Below are 24,748 nucleotides of genomic sequence, written 5' to 3' on the forward strand. Positions count from 1 at the left end.
GCCAGCGGATGTTGTTTACTTCAGATTTTCAGCAGGCTGCTTAAACAAGAGCCCATTGGTATTACAGAAGATATACCAGCACAGATAGAAGACTGGCTGACCGGCAGGAGACAAAAAGTGGGAGTAAAGCGGGCCTTTCCTGGTCGGCTGCCATTGACTGGTGGAGCTCGTCAGGGGTCGGGGTTGGGACAGCTTCCTTTCACATTATATATCAACGATGTCGACGAGGGATTGAATGGCTTCGCGGCCAAGTTTATGAACGACATGAAGGCAGTTGGAGGGACAGATAGTGTTAAGGACGCAGGGAGGCTGCAGAAGGACCTGGATGGATTTGGGAGAATTGACAAGAGAAACAGCAGATGGAACACTGCGTAGGGAAGTGTACGGGTCGCGCACTTTGGCAAAAAGGTTGAAAGGCAAAGACTATTTTCGAAACAGGGAAAAGATGTTCGGAATATGAGGGGCAAAGGAGCCCCCCCCGTGCAGGATTCCTTACAGGCTAATTTGCAGATCGAGTCGGCGGTGAGGAAGGCAATGTTAAACATTCGTTTCGAGGGGACTAGAATATAAAAGCAAGGTTGTAATGGTTGAGGTTTTATAAGGTACTGGTGAGGTCTCACTGTGGGATAAGGTGAGTGGTTTTGGGCCCCTTGTCTCAGAGGAGGTTTGCGGGAATGGCTCCAGGAATGAAAGGGTTACTGTACCAGCAGCGTTTGACGGCTCTGGGCCTGTACTCACTGGAGTTTATTAGAAGGGCATGGGGGGGTGTGGGGGGGTGGGGAGGATTCTCAATGAAACCTATCGATTATTGAAAGGCCCAGATAGAGTGGACGGGAAAAGTTCTGGTTAATTATCCTCCTGTGTCTCGTGGTCTGATTTGGAGACCCAAGCTGTTGTGGGGTCGGACTGAGGCGTCCACATTTACCCCTATTCCTACCCACGACTTTTATCACCAATTAAGAAATTTATTACCAGTCGTCTTATAACATCCAAAACATATACTAAAATAAAATCCGATTTGCCTGCAATCACAGCTCAAAAAATACAAACAAGATTTCTCTGTAAACAACTGTGAGCGCTACGGTCTTCACACTATTAAACATCACAGGGTACTATAATCCCATATTTCATTTAAAAATCAATACATATTAAAAAAAAACATTTTTTTAAACTTTCACCTCATATTTTTTTTCGTCCAAAGATGATCATTTGGACAGATATTATTTCATGATCCTGCGGCAGAATCACATTCGGACAAAAGAAAACTTTTTTTTTTGTCAACAATTTTTTTTAAAAAAAAGCAAAGTGTCTATTGGAAAGCCTCTGCTCAATCGTAACACAAAGCCCTCATTATTTGTGAATGAAAATCTAAGGCATCATATCGTTAGAGACATCAGCAAAAACTATGACTGTGTTATAGAGCAAGGAATGGACACAACAACCGAGACAGAGACTGGACTTTTTCTGGACCTCGCCCCTTCTCGTTTTCTCCAGCTTCGCCTTCACCCTGGCACCCACACTCCACTGCGCTCTCCGTGCCTGCGCCCCTCTCACCGGTAACGTGACTTTCCCCCGCTTCTCCGGCGCAGGGAGAGCATGGACGAAAAGCAGCCCCGGTCCCCTCCCTCTCTCTCCAGTGGGGCGACGGGGGGGGGGGGGTGGGGGGGCGGGGGTTGGGGGGGGTGAGAGTCTCTCTTTCGTTATTTGTCTCTTTCATTTAAAAATGCGAAGAAACGGAAACAAAATAAAAATCATTATTTTTTTTTCAAAAAGGTTTCGACTTCCGTTGTTCGACGGAGACCGCGTCTCCCGAGTGTTCCACAAGGGGTTCAGACCAAGTTCTTGGTGTTGAGGTGCGTCTTGTAGTGTTTGGTCAGGTGGTCGCTCCTCATGAAGCGCTTGTGACACTGCCCGCACTCGAAACGCTTGTCGCCTGCAACATACAATGAAACGCGCTTACCGTCGACGTCCGCACAGAACCGAAAGTTCACCGCTAATCAGGGAAAGGGTTACAAGGAGCAGAATTCGGCCATTCCATCGTGGCTGATTTATTATCCCGCTCAACCCCGTCCTCCTGCCTTCCACCGTGACCTTTGACTAATATCGACCCTATCAACCTCCACTTTAAATATAACCAATGACTCGGCCTCCACACCCGTCTGTGGCAATGAATGCCACAGATTCACCACCCTCCGGCTGAAGAAATTCCTCCTCATCTCTGGTCTGAAGCTGTGCCCTCTGGTCCTAGACTCCCCCACTATAGGAAACATCCTCTCCACATCGACTCTATCTGTGTCCTCTGGTCCTGGACTCCCCCACTATAGGAAACATCCTCTCCACATCCACTCTATCTGTGTCCACTGGTCCTAGACTCCCCCACTACAGGAAACATCCTCTCCACATCCACTCTATCTGTGTCCTCTGGTCCTAGACTCCCTCAATATAGGAAACATCCTCTCCACATCCACTCTATCTGTGTCCTCTGGTCCTAGACTCCCTCAATATAGGAAACATCCTCTCCACATCCACTCTATCTGTGCCCTCTGGTCCCAGACTCCCTCAATATAGGAAACATCCTCTCCACATCCACTCTATCTGTGTCCTCTGGTCCTGGACTCCCCCACTATAGGAAACATCCTCTCCACATCGACTCTATCTGTGTCCTCTGGTCCTGGACTCCCCCACTATAGGAATCCTCTCCACATCCACTCTATCTGTGTCCTCTGGTCCTGGACTCCCCCACTATAGGAAACATCCTCTCCACATCCACTCTATCTGTGTCCTCTGGTCCTGGACTCCCCCACTATAGGAAACATCCTCTCCACATCCACTCTATCTGTGTCCACTGGTCCTAGACTCCCCCACTACAGGAAACATCCTCTCCACATCCACTCTATCTGTGTCCTCTGGTCCTAGACTCCCTCAATATAGGAAACATCCTCTCCACATCCACTCTATCTGTGCCCTCTGGTCCCAGACTCCCTCAATATAGGAAACATCCTCTCCACATCCACTCTATCTGTGTCCTCTGGTCCTGGACTCCCCCACTATAGGAAACATCCTCTCCACATCGACTCTATCTGTGTCCTCTGGTCCTGGACTCCCCCACTATAGGAATCCTCTCCACATCCACTCTATCTGTGTCCTCTGGTCCTGGACTCCCCCACTATAGGAAACATCCTCTCCACATCCACTCTATCTGTGTCCTCTGGTCCTAGACTCCCCCACTATAGGAAACATCCTCTCCACATCCACTCTATCTGTGTCCTCTGGTCCTAGACTCCCCCACTGTAGGAAACATCCTCTCCACATCCACTCTATCTGTGTCCTCTGGTCCCAGACTCCCTCACTATAGGAAACATCCTCTCCACATCCACTCTATCTGTGTCCTCTTGTCCTAGACTCCCTCAAAATAGGAAACATCCTCTCCACATCCACTCTATCTGTGCCCTCTGGTCGTAGACTCCCCCACTATAGGAAACATCCTCTCCACATCCACTCTATCTCTGTCCTCTGGTCCCAGACTCCCCCACTATAGGAAACATCCTCTCCACATCCACTTTATCTGTGTCCTCTGGTCCTAGACTCCCCCACTATAGGAAACATCCTCTCCACATCCACTCTATCTGTGTCCTCTGGTCCTAGACTCCCCCACTATAGGAAACATCCTCTCCACATCCACTCTATCTGTGTCCTCTGGTCCTGGACTCCCCCACACTATAGGAAACATCCTCTCCACATCCACTCTATCTGTGTCCTCTGGTCCTGGACTCCCCCACACTATAGGAAACATCCTCTCCACATCCACTCTATCTGTGTCCTCTGGTCCTAGACTCCCCCACTGTAGGAAACATCCTCTCCACATCCACTCTATCTGTGTCCTCTGGTCCCAGACTCCCTCACTATAGGAAACATCCTCTCCACATCCACTTTATCTGTGTCCTCTGGTCCTAGACTCCCCCACTATAGGAAACATCCTCTCCACATCCACTCTATCTGTGTCCTCTGGTCCTAGACTCCCCCACTATAGGAAACATCCTCTCCACATCCACTCTATCTGTGTCCTCTGGTCCTGGACTCCCCCACACTATAGGAAACATCCTCTCCACATCCACTCTATCTGTGTCCTCTGGTCCTAGACGCCCCCACTACAGGAAACATCCTCTCCACATCCACTCTATCTGTGTCCTCTGGTCCTAGACGCCCCCACTACAGGAAACATCCTCTCCACATCCACTCTATTGAAAGCTTTCAATGAGATCCCTCCCCACCCCCACTCCAGTGCTAGCAGGCCCAGAGCCGTCGAACTCTCCTCATTTGGTAGCTCTTCCAGTCCCGAAATCATTCTGGAGAACTTCCTCTGAACCTTCTCCAACGTCAGCACCTCCTTTCTTAGAAAAGGTGCTGGAAACTGTTCCAGGTTCCAGGACCCACTCCACTTGCCCAAGAGGCAGAGGAGCAGAATTAGGCCACATTCGGCCCATCGAGTCTGATTCCCCCATTCCACCGTGGCTGATTTATTATCTCTCTCAACACCCCCCCCCCGGTTCTCCTGCCTTCTCCCCGAAACCACTGACATCCTTTCGAATGCTTTCATCAACCTCCGCTTCACAAACGCACTCAACGACTTGGCCCCCTTCAGCTGCCTGTAGCAATGGATTCCACAGATATGCCACCGACTGGCTGAACAGTTCGTTCCCACCCTCCCTCCACGGATGCTGCCTGACCAGCAAATTCTTTTGTAGAGATTCAGACTGACATTCAGATTTTATCTGATGCTCGTACATCGAAACAGACAGGGAAATGCACCGTGTGCGTTCACCACCAACACTGCCTCAGGATGCGCTAGTGTCGTCGTACACTCCTGCCCCAACATCGCATGCCCACAACTTACTAACCCCTCGTCATCATCATTATGTGCCGTGTCGTACGACGTCATCATTATAGAAACATAGAAAACCTGCAGCACAATACAGGCCCTTTGGCCCACAAAACTGTGCCGGACACGTCCCTACCTTAGAACTACCTAGGCTTTACCCATAGCCCTCTATTTTTTTAAACTCCATGTACTTATTCAGGAGTCTCTTAATTAACCCTATCGTATCCGCCTCCACCACCGTCGCCAGCAGCTGATTCCATGCACTCACCGCTCTATGTGTAAAAAAAACTTACCCCTGACATCTCCTCTGTACCTACTTCCAAGCACCTTAAAACTGTGCCCAGTGTTAGCCATTTCAGCCCTGGGGAAAAAGCCTCTGACTATCCACACAATCAATGCCTCCCGTTATCTTGTACACCTCTATCAGATCACCTCTCATCCCCCGCCGCTCCAAGGAGAAAAGGGCGAGTTTATTCAATCTATTTTCTTAAGGCATGCTCCCCAATCCAGGCAACATCCTTGTAAATCTCCTCTGAACCCTTTCTATAGTTTCCACATCCTTCCTGTAGTGAGGCGACCAGAGCTGAGCACAGTACTCCAAGTGGGGTCTGACCAGGGTCCTATAGAGCTGAGACATTACCTCTCGGCTCTTAAACTCAATCCAACGGTTGATGAAGGCACTGCACGCCTTCTTAACCATAGAGTAAATCTGCGGAGCAGCTTTGAGTGTCCCATGAACTCAGACCCCAATGTCCCACTGATCCTCCACACTGCCAGGAGTCTTACCATTAATACTATATTCTGCATCATATTTGACCTAACAAAATGCATCACCTCACACTTATCTGGGTTGAACTCCATCTGCCACTTCTCCGCCCAGTTTTGAACCTATGTCCCACTGTAACTTCTGACAGCCCTTCACATGATCTACAACGCCCCCAACCTTTGTGTCATCAGCAAATTTACTAACTCATCCCTCCTCTTCCTCATCCAGGTCATTTATAAAAATCACAAAGAGTAGGGGTCCCAGAACAGATCCCTGAGGCACACCACTGGTCACCGACCTCCATGCAGAATATGACCCGTCTACAACCACTCTTTGCCTTCTGTGGGGAAGCCAATTCTGGATCCACAAAGCAATGTCCCCTTGGATCCCATGCTTCCTTACTTTCTCAATAAGCCTTGCATGGGGCACCTTATCGAGCCTTGCTGAAATCCATATACACTACATCTACTGTTCTACCTTCAGCAATGTGTTTAGTCACATCCTCAAAAAATTCAATCAGGCTTGTAAGGCACGACCTGCCCTTGACAAAGCCATGCTCACTAATCTTAATCTATGAGCACTTTGTGTGTGTTGCTTGAATTTCCAGCATCTGCAGATTTCCTCGTGTTTGCGTAATCTTAATCATATTATGTCTTTCCAAATGTGCATAAACCCTGCTTCTCAAGATCTTTTCTATCAACTTACCAACCACTGAAGTAAGACTCACTGGTCTATAATTTCCTGGGCTATCTTTACTCCCTTTCTTGAATAAAGGAACAATATCCGCAACCCTCCAATCCTCCGGAACCCTCCCATCCCCATTGATGATGCAAAGATCGTCGCCAGAGGCTCAGCAATTTCATCCCTCGCCTCCCACAGTAGCCTGGGGTACATCTTGTCCGGTCCTGGTGACTTATCCAACTTGATGCTTTCCAAAAGCTCCAACACATCATCTTTCTTAATGTCTGCATGCTCAAGTTTTCAATCTGCTGTAAGTCATCCCAAGATCTTTTCAGTATTGAATACTGAAGGAAAGTATTCATTAAGGACCTCTGCTCTCTCCTCTGGTTCCATATACACTTTCCCACTGTCACACTTGGTTGGTCCTATTCTCTCATCTCTTATCCTCTTGCTCTTCACATACTTGTAGAATGCCTTGTGGTTTTCTTTAATCATGTCCGCCAAGGCCTTCTCATGGCCCCTTCTGGCTCTCCTAATTTCATTCTTAAACTCCTTCCTGCTGGCCTTATAATCTTCTAGACCTCTGTAAAGGGGGGTTTCTTCTTTTTCTTTGTTGCTGTGCTGTGTATGTAATCAAAAGGGCTTTGTTTTGTTAACTAGCAGGAATGTTTCTTTGTTGCGAGAGAGTGCTGGGAGAATTGTATTCCTTTGTAAACCAAATGGGGATTAATGTTCTTTCTTCTGAGTCTGTAAGCTTTTGTTGACGGGCTTTTGGGGAGATCGGCGCGAGGGGGTCGAGAGACAGGACGCAATGCTGTAAGCGGGGCGAGGAACGGACCCCAAGCGGGGGTCCAAGGCCAGGAGGTTCTCCGAGGAGGGGGGATGAAGCTAGATGTGCTTGGTTGACCACTCGGAGGGTCCTGAGCTGCGAGTCGAGGAGTTCGGAGGGGATCGAATGGTGGCCAGAAGACTTCAGTAATTGAGCTCCAACGGTTGTGCACGAAGTGGTTTGGACTTTGATAAGTTTGGCGCCTGTTCTTTATTTTTTCTCTTCATATATACTGTATCGCTATTAATCACTTAGTTATAGTAACCTTTATAAATTGTACTCATTTAATCGCTTATGATGTACTGTCTGTTTTTGGGCGAGGCGGGGACATCACACAGCAACCACACCAGCTGATTACCCAGTTTGGCAGGGCCGAAGGCTGCTCCCCCTAGACGAGAACGAGCTGAGCGAGCCTGAGGCGACCCAGGGGGTTACATTGTGGGGTGCTCGTCCGGGATTGATTTCTGTGGAAGCTGTGTGATCACCCTATTTAAATTGGGTCTGCGGCGAAGAGCTGGTGTGCCTTTGTGGGTGTGCGATTGCTGGTGATCGCTGCGTGTGTGTTGGGTGGGGTGGTTGCTGTTGGTAGCCTGGAGGTCGTTGTTCGAGTACCGACTAGTGCTGACGAAATGGTGGTGGGACCATGGGTTGTCCGTACTGTTTGGAGAGTGAGGAGTGACAGGTTGGGATGTTTCAGCAGTGCTGGGCTCCGCCCGGTTGTTGGAATAATGTCCAGCCCTAAAGGGGCGGAGGCGTGGGCGGAGCGGACCCCTCAGTTGTTGGGTGAGTGGCAGTACTTGGCTGAGGAAAAGCGACAGGGACGGGTTGAAAGTTTGAGTAGGCGGGCTGGTGACTTTGTTAGAACTGTCGGGCGCAATTACCTCGAAGTGACCGCTGCCAGTTCTGTGAAAGTGTGGGAAAATGCGTGTGTTCGTCTGGAAGTCAAATGCCGCAGCTGGGGGGCTTATCATATCTGTGGCAGGAGATTGGTGGGAAGTTTTTAGGGTATCCCTTTTTGCCTAGGGGGGCAGATAAATTGCTTGTGGTGCCAAGGGGATCTGTCAAGGGGATCAGTTGTTCCGTTGATTCGAGAGGTGTCGGGAAACTTAGAGGAGGCCCAGTGGGGGAACGGCTTGGGGTCTCTGGGGGAGCACGTTCCCAGCAATGTACCAACGAACTCCCAAAAGGAGCAGACCCTATTCCTGAAGGCTTAGAGGGACCAAGCGCACAGGTGTTGTTACGGATGGATGGAAGTCAAGTTAAAGCCATCCTCGGCACTGGGGCGCCGGTTAAGTTGCTGTACAGTTTGTTTTATAACCGTTATTGGAAGCATTTACCCTTGACGACATTGAGGACACCGGAGATTCGGGGTACCAGTGCCGGTGATTATCCAGACGACGGTTGTTGGTCAGTGAAGATGGAGTTCTTAGAGGCAAATGTGGAGGAGACTGAGGTTCAGGAATCGTTAATGCTGATGTGTCCGGACCCTGTTGAGACGGGCAGCGTTTCTGTTCTATCCTGCTGGTGCGCTTGGAGGCCTGCCCGAAGGAGGCGGGTGAGCGCTGTTTGGAGGCATTGTCGATGCACCCAGAGTTTCGAGCTGCTTGTGCGGACGTGTGTAGCAGCATTGGGCCGATACCAAATTCAAACAAGAGCCAGTGGTGGTACGGCCTGGGGGAAGTATCTGAGGGTGAGACCCTCTTAGTGGACGCTGCAAAATACCACGAGAGAGGGGAGTTGACTGCTGAAGACACCTCGGAGAGAGAGAGGTTGCGGCGACTGGCCCCTACAGCCGTGGAAGATGTAGGCAGCGTGTGTGTGGATTATAGTGCGTTGAAGAGGCGCACTGTCAGTGACCAGAATATGGCCCTGAGGGCCAGAGAGGCGATGGCCTGTCTGAGTGGTGCGAAATGGTTTAAGGTGCTGGATCTGAGGAGTGGATGTTGCCAGATCCCGATGAGTGGGGCCAACAAGGAGAAGACGGCCGTTATAAATTCCCTAGGAGTCTTCGGGTCCGAAAAGATGCCACAGGGCATATCTGGAGCCCTTGCAACATTCCTGCGGGGCAGGTGGAAGACCATAGGGGATGTGGAGGCGTTTGGTGTATGTGGATGATCTCTTGGTGTTTGGATTTGCCTCAGGAGAATATGAAGTGAGGTCATTGCAGGAGCAGCTGAGAACTACCGAGTTAAAGTGTTTTCTGGACACGTGCCAGGGCTGGCGAAGGTCACAGCTCGTGAGTGACTGTCTCTACAGAATCAAGTTTGAAATGAAGACGGAGAGACTGGAGAAAGTGATCTGGAATCATTCGGAAGCCTTACAAGTTGGAGAGAATGAAGAAAGTTGTCTGACTGAGGGTAATAGCAAACTGAGAACCCGGAGAGGGGAGTTTGCGGAGGTGAAGAAATTACAGACGAATCTCAGAAGAGAGAAGCGGAAGCTTGAAGATGACCATCAACAGTTCAAATGAAGTGCAAAACCTGAAAGTTGATCTGGAAGAAGTCATGAGGAAGAAAAAGCTGGAGAGAAGTGCAGTGAATACTGAACAGAAGGCTGAAGAGACTGCGGGAGCAGTGCAGGCCACGTGTTTCCGTTTGAAGAAGATCAAACAGCAGCTACCGATCACAGGAATGAGGAAGAATACAGATTCGATGGATGGTGTGCTGGATGTGTGGTACATGCTGCCTTTTGCTGACTTTCCCTCGATTGAGGAAGAGACCTTTGGCCCTTCTCCCATTGAGTCAGGTGTAGCGGGGAGGGTTAGCTGTGTGCAGTGTGGGGCGTGAGTGAGAGGTTGAGAGAAGAGTTGGTAGTGGGCCCAAGGTATCTCCAGTTGTGTCCAAGCCTGAAGGGTTTAGGTGAGGGGGTACTGAGGCCTCAGAAGGGTTAGGGAACTCCCAGATAGTTGGCCTAAGTAGCGCCTGAGGAACAGGGCGTGAGGTTTACTGTGTGGGGAGGAGATGTCACTGTTTGTGCTTGGGTTACGGTGTGTTGGCAGGAAAGGTGGCGAGTTATTTAATAGTCATGAGGACATGACTTTTATTTGGTGGGGGGAGAGTATAAAAGGGGGGGGTTCTTCTTTTCCTTTGTTACTGTGTATGTAATCAAAAGGGCTTTGTTTTGTTAACTAGCAGGAATGTTTCTTTGTTGCGAGAGAGTGCTGGGAGAATTGTATTCCTTTGTAAACCAAATGGGGATTAATGTTCTTTCTTCTGAGTCTGTAAGCTTTTGTTGACGGGCTTTTGGGGAGATCGGCACGAGGGGGTCGAGAGAGAGGACTCAATGCTGTAAGCTGGGCGAGGATCGGACCCCAAGCGGGGGTCCGAGGCCAGGAGGTACTCCGAGGAGGGGGGATGAAGCTAGATGTGCTTGGTTGACCACTCGGAGGGTCCTGAGCTGCGAGTCGAGGAGTTCGGAGGGGATCGAATGGTGGCCAGAAGACTTCAGTAATTGAGCTCCAACGGTTGTGCACGAAGTAGTTTGGACTTTGATAAGTTTGGCGCCTGTTCTTTATTTTTTCTCTTCATATATACTGTATCGTTATTAATCACTTAGTTATAGTAACCTTTATAAATTGTACTCATTTAATCGCTTATGGTGTACTGTCTGTTTTTGGGTGAGGCGGGGACATCACACAGCATCCACACCAGCTGATTACCCAGTTTGGCGGGGCCGAAGGCTGCTCCCCCTAGACGAGAACGAGCTGAGCGAGCCTGAGGCGACCCAGGGGGTTACACCTCTATCATTATCTCATTTTTTGAACCTTTCATAAGCTCTTCTTTTCTTCTTGACTAGATTTTCAACAGCCTTTGTACGTCACGGTTCCTGTACCCTATCATCCTTTCCCTCTCTCATTGGAACGTACCTATGCAGAACTTCACGCAAGTATCACCTGAACATTTGCCACATTTTTTTTGTACATTTTCCTGAGAACATCTGTTTCAAGTTTATGCTTCCAAGTTCCTGTCCGATAGCCTCATATTTCCTCTTACTCCAATTAAACACTTTCCTAACTTGTCTGTTCCTATCTCTCTCCAATGCTACAGTAAAGGAGGTAGAATTGTGATCATTATCTCCAAAATGAGAGACCTGACACCTGACCAGGTTCATTTCCCAATACCACATCAAGTACAGTCTCTCTTCCTGTAGGCTTATCTACATATTGTGTCCGGAAACCTTCCTGAACACACCAAACAAACTCCACCCCATCTAAACCCCTTGCTCTAGGGAGATGCCAGTCAATATTTGGGAAATTAATATCTCTCACCATGACAACCCTGTCATTATTACGTACAAACAAGCTAGAGGAACTCAGCAGGTTGGGCAGCATCCATGGAAATGAGCAGTTAACGTTTCAGGCTGAGCCCCTTTGTCAGGACTGAAGGAGGGGGCAGGGGACCTATAAAGAAGTTGGAGGGGGAGGGTGGAAGATGCCAGGTGAAAAACCAATCAGATGAAAGATCAGGGGGTGAGGGAGGGGAAGCAGGGAGGGGATAGGCAGGAGAGGTGAAGAAGGAATGTAAGGGGAAAGCACTATGGGTAGTAGAAGACAGAATCATGAGGGAGGTGATAGGCAGCTGGAAGAGGAGGCAGAGTGAAAGTGGGATGTGGGAAAGGAGAGGGAGGGAACTCCCATGCCCCGTCCCCTCCTTCTTCAGTCCTGACGAAGGAACTCGGCCCAAAACATTGACTGCTCATTTCCACAGATGCTGCCCGACCTGCTGAGTTCCTCCAGCTTGTTTGTACACGTTGATTTGACCACAGCATCTGCAGTGTACTTTGTGTCTGTTATTATTACACCTTTCCAGAATCTGTCTCCCTATCTGCCCCTCAATGTCCCTGTTACTATTGGATGGTCTATAAAAAACACCCAGTAGAGTTATTGACCCCCATCCCGTTGCTAACTTCCACCCACAGAGACTCCACAGACAATCCCTCCATGACGTCCTCCTTTTCTGCAGCCATGACACTATCTCTGATCAACAGTGTCACGCCCCCACCTCTTTTACCTCCCTTCCTGTCCTTTCTGAATCATCTAAAGCCCGGCACTTGAAGTAACCATTCCTGTCCCTGAGCCATCGGAGTCTCTGTAATGGCCACAACATCACAGCTCCAAGTACTGATCCACACTCTAAGCTCATCCACTTTGTTCATGTTGCTTCTTGCATTAAAACAGACACATCTCAAACCACTGGCCTGAGCGTGTCCCTTCTCTGTCACCTGCCTATCCTCCCTCTCGCACTACCTCCAAGCTTTCTCTATTTGTGAGCCAACCGCCTCTTACCCAGTCTCTCCAATTCTGTTCTCACCCCCCAGCAATCCTAGTTTAAACTCTCCCCAATATCCTCAGCAAACCTCCCCACCAGGATATTGGTCCCCCGGGGATTCAAGTGCAACCCGTCCTTTTTTTACAGATCACGCCTGCCCCAAAAGAGGTCCCAATGATCCATAAATCTGAATCCCTGCCCCTTGCTCCAATCCCTCAACCACACATTTATCCTCCAAATCACTCATTTATCCTGATGTCGCGTGGCACAGGCAGTAATCCTGAGATGACTACCTTTGAGGTCCTGCTTCTCAACTTCCTTCCTAACTTCCTGTAGTCTTTTTTTCAGGACCTCTCCCTTTTCCTACCTACGTTGTTTGTACCAATATGTACCACGACCTCTGGCTATTCACCTTTCCACTTTAGGATATCGTGGACACGATCAGAAACATCCCGGACCCTGGGAGGCAAACTACCATCCGAGTTTCTTTCCTGCATCCACAGAATCACCTGTCTGACCCCCTAACTATAGAGTCCCCTATTACTACTGCCTTCCTCTTCCTTTCCCTACCCTTCAGAGATACAGAGCCAGACTCTGTGCCAGAGGCACGGCCACTGTTGCATCCCCAGGTAGGCTGTTCCCCCCCCCCCCAACAGTACTCAAACAGTACTTATTGTTAAGAGTTACAGTCACAGAGGTACTCTCCAGCCTCTGACTCCTGCCCTTCCCTCTCCTGACTGTGACCCACTTGTCTGTCTCCCGTGGCCCCGGTGTGACTACCTGCCTATAACTCCTCTCTATCAACTCCTCACTCTCTCTGACCAGAAGAAGGTCATCGAGCTGCATCTCTGGTTGCCTAACGCGGTCCCTAAGGAGCTGCCACTCAATGCTCCTGGCGCAGATGTGACCATCCAGGTGGCTGGGAGTCTCCCCGACATCCCACATCTGACACCGAGTACAGAGCGCCAGCCTCACAGACCTACTTCCTGTTTCTATTCCTCGCAGGTAACCTAACTCGCCTCGACCTGTTATTGCCGAAGCCCCAAAATCCTACCACTCTTGCCTCCGATCCCTCCGTCGATTTACCGCTCCCGCTGTGCAGTGTCTCCCTTTTATGCCCGAACCTTCTCGGCTATTTAACTTATGATTGGTGCTCTGGTTATAGTCGCTGATAGGCCACGTACAGCAGACAAATGCTCTCGAAGCTCCTCTTTTCAAATAACCGCAGGCGACCTGCGAGAAATCCCTCTTGGTAAAGCTCTGTTGACGCCGCAGATAGGCCACGTACATGCGCCGTGTCGTTTTGATGCGGGTGATCAAGGTCTTTCCACGACCGTGATTGTACTTGTCAAATTCTACAAAAGTGGTTTGGCATCGTCTTCTTCTGGGCAGTGTCTTCACAAGAGGTGTGACTAAACCTCCTACGCACCCCCCCCCCCCCCCAACAGCCATTATCAATACTCTTGAGAGATTGTCTGCCTGGCGTCAGTGGTCGCATCACCAGGACTTGTGATCTGCACCGGCTGCTCGTACGACCGTCCACCACCTGCTCCCACGGGTTCACGTGAGCCTGATCGGGGGCTAAGCAGGTGCTACACCTTGCCCCAGGGTGACCTGCAGGATAGCGGAGGGAAGAAGCACCTCACACCTCCTTTGGTAGAGACGTATCTCCTCCCCCAACCTTTAAGCACCCTAAAGTATGCCTTTGGGCTGTGGGAAGCACCTGGAGGAAACCCACGTAGTCATGGGGAGAACGTACAAACTCCTTACCGACAGCGGTGGGGTTTTCAGTGATGAGCCATTTCAAGTTCCCGGGTGCCAACATTTCTGAGGATCTATCCTGGGCCTGGCGTATCGGTGCAGCTACAAAGAAGGCACGGCAGAACCTATGTTTCATTAGGATTTTGAGGAGATCAAGGAGCAGTGCCTCAGAAAGGCAGCATCCATCATTAAGGAAACCCATCACCCAGGACATTCCCTCTTCTCATTGCTACCAGCAGGGAGGAGGTACAGGAGCCTGAAGACACACACTCAGTGATTCAGGAACAGCTTCTTCCCCTCTGCCATCAGGGAGGAGGTACGGGAGCCTGAAGACACACACTCAACGATTCAGGAACAGCTTCTTCCCCTCTGCCATCAGGGAGGAGGTACAGGAGCCTGAAGACACACACTCAGCGATTCAGGAACAGCTTCTTCCCCTCTGCCATCAGGGAGGAGGTACAGGAGCCTGAAGACACACACTCAACGATTCAGGAACAGCTTCTTCCCCTCCGCCATCAGGGAGGAGGTACAGGAGCCTGAAGACACTCACTCAACGATTCAGGAACAGCTTCTTCCCCTCTGCCATCAGGAAGGAGGTACAGGAGCCTGAAGACACACACTCAATGATTCAGGAACAGCTTCTTCCCCTCTGCCATCAGGGAGGAGGTACAGGAGCCTGAAGACACACACTCAACGATTCAGGAACAGCTTCTTCCCCTCCGCCGTCAGATTTCTGAATGGACGTTGAACCCATGAACACTACCTCACTATTTTGCAATTTCTATTTTTGCACTATTTATTTAACTTTTGAAATATACACTGATTCTTCTGTAATTCACAGATCTTACTATTATGCACTGTGGCGTACCGCTGTTGCAAAGGCGACAGACTTCAGGACATACGGTCTGCTGGCAGTGTCAAACCTGGTTCCGATTCCGAATCCGTCGGTGATCTTCGGGCTCTGAAAGCCAACAGGCTGGTGTCTGCGTTACCGCGTCACCCCCACGACCAACCGTCTACACCGCCACGCGGCCCGGCGGAAACATCGGGGGCCAGCGATGCTCAGCGGAACGACGCGAGCAACAACGGCAAAACATCGGCGGTGAGACGATTCCCACCCACCCACTTGCGGGCCTCGAGCCTGCGGGCGGGGCTGGCTGCCCCAGGAACCTCCAGTCCTTGGTGCTGGGCTCTCAGCTCACAGGCACGGGGCCTCCGACCTCCAGTGGACGGGGCCGAAGAGAGATCCAGTGACATGCGTTGGCAGGCCAGGCGATCTCTCGTCCGGGTGAAGTGCACCATTTACGTCAGCAGACAAATAGCCTAACTCTGTCCCTGGGTAGACGGCAGAACTTCACCGCCCAGGGACAGGCCTTTTTGCCCACCATCAGTGCTGTACCAAACCGAACCACTTAAATTAGTAATCGACTTGCCAACTAAACTAATCCCCTCTGTCTGCACAATGTCCACATCCCTCCATTTCCCTCACATCCATGGGCTGATCCAAACGTCTCTTAAAAGCCTCGACTGTATTTCCCTCTACCACCATACCAGCCTGCGCATTCTAGGCACCCACCCCTCTTGCCCCTCACATCCCCCCCCCCAAACCTACCCCCTCTCACCTTCAACGCCTAACAGGCATCCGTTAGTCCCGTGAGACCATGGATTTGCGCCTTGGAAGGTTTTTTTCCCAGGCATTTTCAACTCTGGGAAACAGATCCTCCCTGTCCACTCAGATCTCCCCCTCAGCCTCTCTCCACTCTGCAAAACCATTCTCTGTGAAGTCCATCAAAAGCACAGCCTGGTACCACCCCTCCTCTATGCCAAAGGGGTGATTAGCCCCAGGACACGACAGACTGCAGTGTGCGGCTTCGGACAGGGCTGGGCTGGTGTACTGCAGGAGTGCGCCCTGCGTTACGGTGCGTAATAAGTTCGCCCGTTTGTTATGTACGACCTGGTGAACGCAGTCCTTCCGTGACCATGATTGTCCTCGGCAAATCTTTCTACAGAAGTGGTTTCCCATCGCCTTCTTCTGGGGCAGTGTCTTCACAAGATGGGTGACCCCCCCCCCCCCCCACCCCTCAGCCATTATCAATACTCTTCAGAGATTGTCTGCCTGGCATCAGCATCCTATAACCAAGACCGGCTGCTCATACGACCATCCACCACCTGCTCCCACGGTTTCACGTCACCCTGATCGGGGGATAAGCAGGGGCTAGACCTTGCCCAAGGGTGACCCGCACGCTAGCGGAGGGAAGAAGCACCTCACACCTCCTTTGGTAGGCAGCAGCGGGCTTTCGGATCTGGTGCTACTTTAATTTAGTTTTTTAATTTAATTTTAAGGCACAATTAGGGTTTGGGGCAATGGATAACAGAGCGACTATCTACCATCGCCAGATACTGCTACAGCACAGAGATCACCCAAAAACAAACCTTCACGAAAATCTGCTGGTTAGATTGCACGACCTTGGCTTGCTGAGGGAATCGGGCCTGCAGTCCGCGGAGTCGCCTGATGCTGGTGACCGGATGTGGGGACATCGTTAGCGGTGTGCGAGGAAGAGGAAGCGAGGCAAGAGGGCAGGAGTCCGTGCCAGGGAAAAAGCAAGCCCCAGCCGGCCGGCCCTCCCGTCCATTCTACTCTCCGATGGACATTAAACTGGACTACATCTGCGGCAACGAAATACTTGGCGGGAGTACAGAAACGGACGGAATCCCGGACGCCGCCATTCATCTGATTATTTATGTAACAGATTTTCCCCCGAGCCATCGGACTACCAACCTACTGCCCTCTGCTGTGCCTATTGTCTTGTTTATTATTTATTGTAATGCCTGCACTGTTCTGTGTACTTTATGCAGTCCTGGGTAGGTCTGTAGTCTAGCGTAGTTTTTGTGTTGGTTTACATAGTTCAGTCTAGTTTTTGTACTGTTTCATGTAGCACCAAGGTCCTGAAAAATGTTGTCTCGTTTTTACTGTGTACTGTATCAGCAGTGATGGTCAAAATGACAATAAAAAGTGACTTGACTTGGCCCATCTCCGCCCCGCCACCCAGTAACAATAGAGGGTCTAATACTGCACAACTGCCTTGCAGAGATTCCTTCCCTGTCGGACGGTGAGCAGAACTACACACAGTACTCCAAGTGAGGCTTCACCAACGCTTTATACAACTTCAACACAACATCCCAACTCCTAGAACACAGTACAGCACAGGAACCGGGCTTTCAGCCCACAATGTTGTGTCAAACCAAATTAGTAATCAAAGAACCATCCCCTCTGCCCACACAATGTCCATATCCTTCCATTTCCCTCACAGTCACACGCCTACCTAAATGTTTCTTGAAAGCCCCTAATGTTTCTGCCTCTACCGCCACCCCAAACAGTGCATTCTCTGTGTGAAAAAAACTTGCCCCTCACCTCTCCTCTCACCTTCAATGCTCTCTTTTCAACATTTCAACCCTGGGAAACAGATACTCCCTGTCCACGCCTCTCAAAATCCTGTAAGCCTCCATCAGGGCTACCCTCAGCCTCGAGAGAAATCACCCACTCCCCCGGTTCGCCCGACCCCTCGCGGATCACTGACCTGTGTGGGTCCGGGCGTGCCTCTGTAACTCGTCGCTGCGGGTGAACCTCTTTCCGCAGAAGACCCAGCTGCAGACGAAGGGGCGCTCCCCCGTGTGTAGGCGGACGTGGGCCCGGAGCAGCGACGTTTTCCGGAATACCTTCTCGCAGCCTGGAATGTGGCAAATGTGCTTCTTCTTCCCAACCTCGCCGCTTCTGCGTTGAAAGCAACCTCGTTAGGAGGGGCTCACACTCTTCAACGGCTGAGAAGGATGGGCTGGGTGGGGGGGGTGGTGGCAGGTGGAGTTCAACCCCGATAAACGCACTTCGGTGGGGTACACTGTTGAGGGCAAGATCCTTAAGAGTGCGGATGAGCGGAGAGATCTTGGGATCCAAGATCACCGCTCCCTGAAAGTGGCCACACAAGTCAATGGAAGTGGTTAAGATGGCTTCTGGAACACTTCCTTTTATTGGTTGGGGCACTGAGTTCAAAAGTCAGGAGGTTATGCCACAACTTTATAGAACTCTGGTGAGGCCACATCTGGAGCATTGTGTGCACTTCTGGTCGCCCCTCTCGAGGAAGGATGTTGAGGTCTTTGGGGAGGGGGCAGAAGAGGTTCACCAGGATGCTGCCTGGTTCAGAGGGCACACGCTATCACAGGAGGCTGGACAAACTTGGGTTGTTTTCACTGAGGCGTCGGAGGTCCAGGGCAGATCTGATAAAGGTGTAAAAGATTATGAGAGGCATAGATGGAGTGGACAGAGATAATCTGGTTCCAGGGTTGAAATTTCTAATACCAGGGGGTGTGCATCGAAGGGAGGCCAAAGGGGGGGATGTGAGGGGTAAGTTTTTTGCTCAAAGAGTGATGGATGCCTGGTGTGGTGGTGGGGGCCAATGCACTCGAGGCTTTTAAGAGACGTTTGGATCGGCACACGAATGTGAGGGAGATGGAGGGTTGTGGACATGGTGTAGGGAAGAGGGAGTAGTGACTGGTGCTTTTGATATGATTTTTAGCCAGGTCAGCACAACACTGTGGGGCCGAACGGCCTCTTCCTGTTCTGAACCGTTCTACTGGGCATGGACAGAGATTCAGTGATGGGCCGAAGGGCCGGCCCCTCTCTGGACAAAACTGACCCTTTCTTCAGTGGCCAAGCCCGGCACAATTAAAGAAATCACCACAGAATTCAATGTTCCCAGCAACAGCGGACAAGCCTTGCAATTCCACGGAGCCAAAAGAACAAATCATCATTATGTGCCGTGTCGTACGATGTCATCATTACGCGCCATGTCGTATAATGTGGGCGATCAAGGTCTCTGGGCATGACAGTCCTGCAAAAGTGGTTTGCCATCGCCTTCTGGGCAGTGTCTTTACAAGACGGGTGACCCTCCAGCCATTATCAACACTCTTTAGAGATTGTCTGCCTGGCGTCAGTGGTCACATCACCAGGACTTGCGACCATCCACCTCCTGCTCCCATGGTTTTACGTGACCCTGATTGGGGGCTAAGCAGGTGCTACACCTTGCCCAAGGGTGACCTGCAGGCCAGCGAAGGGAAGGAGCACCTCACACCTCCTTTGGTAGGGACGTATCCCCAACCAAAAGAGGGAAATCAAGAGAGCCAAAAGCTGACGTGAGCTTGCTCTGGCAGACAAGTTGGAGGAGAATCCCAGGGTCTTCTACAGATAGCTTGAGAGCAAAGATCAAAAGGGACATCATCAAGAACCCCCACCATCCAGGCCTTGCCCTTTCTCACTGCTACCATCAGGGAGGGGGTACAGGAACCTCAGGACCCACACCACCAGGTTCAGGGACAGTTATTACCCCTCAGCCATCAAGAAGGAGGTACAGGAGTCTCAGGACCCTCACCACCAGGTTCGGGAACAGTTATTACCCCTCAACCATCAGGAAGGAGTTATAGAGCAAATGAAGTTATCCCCTCTGGTTCAGGACCCTGATGGCTGAGGGGTAATAACTGTTCCTGAGCCTGGTAGTGTGGGTCCTGAGGGTCCTGTACTTCCTTCTTGATGGTTGAGGGGTAATGACAGTTCCTGAACCTGGTGGTGTGGGTCCTGGGGCTCCTGTACCTCCTCCCTGATGGCTAAGGGGTAATAACTCTCCCTGAACCTGGTGGTGTGGGTCCTGAGGCTCCTGTACCGTCTTCCTGATGGTTGAGGGGTAATAACTGTTCCTGAACCTGGTGGTGTGGGTCCTGAGGTTCCTGTACCTCCTTCCTGATGGTTGAGGGGGTAATAACTGTTCCTGAACCTGGTGGTGTGGGTCCTGAGGGTCCTGTACCTCCTTCCTGATGGCAGCAGCGAGAAGGGTTGGTGAGGTGGTCCCTGATGATGGAGGCTGCTTTCCTGTGAGAGTGTTTCACGTAGATGTGCTCAATGGTGGGGAGGGGTTTACCTACGATGTACTGGATTGTAGGATTTTCCATTCAAGGGCATCTGTGTTTCCATACCAGGCTGTGATGCAACCAGTCAATGTACTCTCCATCACACATCTAGAGTAGTTTGTCGAAGTTTTCGATTTCATGCCGAATCTTCACAAACTCCTGAGGAAGTAGAGGCGCTGTTGAGCTTTTTCCATATTGGCAGTAACTCGCTGGACCCAGGACAGGTCCTTTGAAATGATAACACCTTGGACTCTCTCCACCTCTAATCTCCCGATAGGACTGGCCCAGGGACCTCTGATTTCCTTCTCCTTAAGTCTACAATCAACTCCCTGGTCTTCCTGGCATCGAGCCAGATTTTCAGTCTCCCTGCTGCATGCTGATTCACCACCATCTCTGATTCAGTCAGTGACAGTGGTGTCATCCTCAAAGGTGAAGATGGTGTGGGAGGGGCTGCTTAGCCTCACAGTCATAAGCGTAAAGTGAGTCGAGCGGGACGCGGGGGGTGGAGGGGGGCTAAATCGCACCTTGGCTGATGGAGATCGAGGAGGAGGTACCGTGGGCAGTTCAAACTGGGGTCTGCAAAGTGAGGAAATCAAGGATCCAGTTGAACAAGGGGGCACTGAGGCCTCGGCCTGAGCGCTTATTGGTTAGCTGTGAGGGGACGATAGTATTGAGTGTCGAGTTGTAGTTGATAGAGAGCATCTACACTGTCCAGGTGTTCCAGGGCTGACTCAAGAGCATCTGCTCTGGACCTGCTGTGCCGGTTGAGAAGTTGTCAATGAAAGGCCACTTGGATCTGCTCCAACTTGTCTACACTCTTCACCATGGCTGTTAAGTGCAACTGGACAACAGTCAGTGAGGCAGCTTGCCACGTTCTTCCTGGGCAGCACCATTACTGAAGACCGCCTGAAGCAGGAGGGTACCTCGGACGGGTATGCCAACCGTGGTCCGTAACTCGGAGGAGAACTTCCTTGGCAAGTAGAACGGACGGCACTTGGTCGTTAGACGTTCCGGCTCCGGGGAGCTTCAGGCTCACTGGATGGCAGCACCATCGGGAAATTCCCTGCTCTTCCAAACCAACACAAGGAATAGGAGCAGAGCCAGGCCACTCGAGCCATCAAATCTGCCCCGCCATCTCGTCAGGCCTGATCTATCTCCCTCCTGGCCCTGACCTCCTGCCCGCCTGGAGAAGGACCAGAAGTGGAAGCCAGAGGAGATGGATCGGCCCCTCCCGCCTGCTGCACCTTTTCATGTCATCGGGTAGAGAATCACAACACGGTCCCATAAGCTCCTTCAGCGACGGTTCACTGAATCGGAGACATACAGTCACTCGATCAATGGCGACTTATAATAAATAGCCCCTTGGAACGGAGACGAGGAGGAATTTCTTTCGCCAGAGGGCGGTGAATCTGAGGAATTCGTTGCCGCGGAGGCCGAGTCGTTGGGTCTATTTAAATGGAGGTTGACAGATCCGTGATTAGGCAAAGGGGCGAAGGCAGGAGAATGGGGGTTGAGAGGGATAATAAATCAGACATGGTGGAGTGGCGGGGCAGACTCGATGGGGCCGAATACTGCTCTTATCACATTGGTTCCTCCATTGCCAGGGTACAGCCTTTCTGAAGATTAAAGATTAGCTTTATTTGGTCACAGGTACATCGCCAACATCCGGTGGAACGCATCATTCACGTCAAAAGACCAAGAGTCCGAGGATAGCAGGCTGCTAGTGTCACCATGCTTCTGGAAGCAACAGAACAAACCCACAGCACGCTAACCCTAACCCATACGTCTTTGGAACGTGGGAAGAAACCCACACGGCCGCGGGGGAAGGACGTGCAAGGCTCCTTCAGCAACGCACGACACCGAACCGAGACCAAACAGCCAGCAGTCAGGCGACGGAAGCTGTGCACCGAGGGATCTGCGGAGGTGGTAGCCTGGCAGCAGGTAAGATGGGAAACGGTCTACTCCCCCCACACCCCCCCCCCCCCCCAGGCTGTAAGACGACTGAACTCCCTGCCACCCACCCGGGTCTCGTCACGGACGACGTGCCGGTAGTGTCTGACTGCTTACTTTTTAAACTTGTGTTGTCAATGCACTCTATTATCCGTTAATTTATTTGTGGTCACGTTACTTATTCTGTTACTCTACTGTCCGAAAGTCTTAAGGCAAACTTAATAACTCATCAGGATCGCGGCTGAGGTAGAAGGAGATGAGTTATTAACTTCAAACTTTCTGCATCATCACTCAAAGAGTTGAACTGCACATAACGAGAGCTGTATAACTCGTGGACACTTTCTGGAAGTCCAAGATCCGTATGCTCCATGACCGCTGGACTAAGTGTGTAAATGTAGGAGGGGACTATGTTGAAAAATAAACGCGCTAGGTTTTCTAGAATTGACTCTTTCTACTCTAGGCCACTAACTTATCAATCACCCCTCATAAGTTGTCCCATGATTAGGCGAGGGTTAACCGGAGAGGTGGGGTTGCTGGGGTGGCTTGAAGAGCGAACTCCACGCTATATCGCTAAATAAATAGCATCATAGGTTTCGTGTGTGTGTGTGAGTGTGTAAAAACGTATGTGTAAGAGTGCGTGTGTGTGTGTGTATGTGTCAGTGTGTGTGTGTGAGAGTGTGTGTGTCTGTCTGACTGTGTGAGTGTGTGTGTGAGTGTGTGTGTGTGTGTGTGTGTGTGTGTGAGAGAGTGTGTGTGTCTGTGTGTGTGCGAGAGTGTGTTTGTGTGTCTCTGTCTGTGTGAGTGTGTGTGTGTACGCCTCTGTGTGTGTGTCTGTGTGTCAGTTGTGTGTGTGTGTCAGTGTGTGGTGTGTGTGTGTGTGTGCGCGCGCCTCTGTGTGTGTGAGTATGTGTGTGTGTGTCTCTATCTGTGTGAGTGTGTGTGTATGTGTCTCTGTGTGTGAGTGTGTTTGCCTGTGTGTGTGTGTGTGTGTGTATGTGTGTAAGTGTGTGTGTGTGAGAGTGTGAGTGTGTGTGTGTATGTGAGTGTTTGTGTGTGTGTATGTGTATGTGTGTGTGTGAGTGTGTATGTGTATGTGTGTGTGTCTGTGTGTGAGAGTGTGTGTGTGTGTGTATGTGTGTTTGCGTGAGTGTGTGTGTGTGAGAGTGTGTGTGTGTGTGTGTGTGTGTGTATGTGTGTTTGCGTGAGTGTGTGTGTGTGTGTGTGTATGTGTGTGTGTGTGTGTGTGTGTGTGTGTGTGTGCGCACACACGCTTGTGCCTGTGTCTGAGGAACGTTGTTCCCTGTGTACGGTTGAAAGTCAATAAGCAGAAATTGACTTGAATTTTAAGCTTCACCCCCACAGACCCACGCGTCGGACAAAGGGGAGTAAACCCCGACTCCCTACGGCGAACGGCAGAGGGTGAGTCAGAAGCGGGGAACGCCAGGCCTACCTTTTGTCGCCGTCCTTGCAGTTCGGACAGGTGCAGGCCACCCGCTTCATCTTCTTGCTCTGCGACGCCGGCTGGCCCACCATCTCGTCGGCCGGCAGAGCGGGCTCAACCTGCAGCTGGCTCAGCTGGCTGGGGCTCAGTCCGGTGATGGTGATGTTGTTGGCGGAGACTGGCGACACCACCCCCGCCTGGATGCCCAGCTGCTGCTGCCCTGCAGGATGACAAAGAAACCCGGTCTTCAGAGATCTCTGCAGCGCGCCAGAGGCCATTCAGGCAGTCTACTCCGTGCTAACCCTCTGAAAGAACTACAGACATCTACTTTCCCGCTGCTAAGTGGCTCCAGTTTCTAATTATGACCTAATCAGGTAGATAATTAATAATTTACGAATCGCCAGGGTAGATTGATAATAAGTTTACTTTGCCTTTGAGATGTTTAGCTTGCCGAGTTCAAAACAGTTGAAATTTTTGGGCCAAGATCCTTCATCGGGACTGGAAAGGAAGGGGGAAGACACTCGAATAAGAAGGTGAGGGTTGGGGGGCAGGGGAGGACAAGCTGGAAGGTGATAGGGGAAGCCAGGTGTGTGGTGGAAGGGAGATGCTGGGAGGTGATAAGTGAAGAAGAAGTAGAATTCAATTCAATTCAATAGTGTTGTCTCCCTCCCCCAGTGTCATTTCCCTTTTCACAGTGTACGTGGAAAGTGTGGAAAACCTAAAGTTCCTTGGAGTTATGTTGTCAAAACAGCTGACATGGACCACCAACACCTCGCTGACATGGACCACCAACACCTCGCTGACATGGACCACCAACACCTCGCTGACATGGACGACCAACACCTCGCTGCTTGTAAAAACAGACACAACAAAGATTCCTCTTTCTCAGAAAGCTGAAACAGGCCAAACTCCCACAAAAGCCGTTGCTTAACTTCAACAGAAGCACAACTGATACCATCCTGACTGACAGCGCCACCGTGTGGCGTGCCGGCTGCACAGCCGCTGAGCGACAAGACCTGCATTGTGTGGTGAAGATGGCCCGGCGAATTGTCAGGATGGAGTTCCCAGGACCGGACACCGTCTACTCCAGCAGACTCAGGAGGAAAGCAATCAGCATAACCAGAGACACCACACACCCCGGCCACTCCCTGTCTGACCCGCTGCCGTCCAGCAAAAGGTTCAGGACACTGAAAGCCAGAACAAATAGACTGAGGGACAG

At 50.9% G+C, this 24,748-nt stretch overlaps 1 protein-coding gene across 1 annotated transcript; it reads right to left on the reverse strand.

Moving 5' to 3' along the window:
* Positions 1 to 24,232, reverse strand: LOC132390005 (transcription factor Sp2-like). The gene is made up of 3 exons (XM_059962584.1): positions 23,539 to 24,232; positions 17,762 to 17,955; positions 1 to 1,933 (listed from the first exon to the last, which is right to left on the reverse strand). The coding sequence occupies exons 1-3, from the start codon at positions 23,805 to 23,807 to the stop codon at positions 1,830 to 1,832; spliced, it is 567 nt and encodes a 188-aa protein (XP_059818567.1). The 5' UTR covers positions 23,808 to 24,232; the 3' UTR covers positions 1 to 1,829.
* Positions 24,233 to 24,748: the final 516 nt, after the last annotated feature.

Source organism: Hypanus sabinus, unplaced genomic scaffold (assembly GCF_030144855.1).
Source record: "Hypanus sabinus isolate sHypSab1 unplaced genomic scaffold, sHypSab1.hap1 scaffold_735, whole genome shotgun sequence".
Taxonomy (NCBI): domain Eukaryota; kingdom Metazoa; phylum Chordata; class Chondrichthyes; order Myliobatiformes; family Dasyatidae; genus Hypanus; species Hypanus sabinus.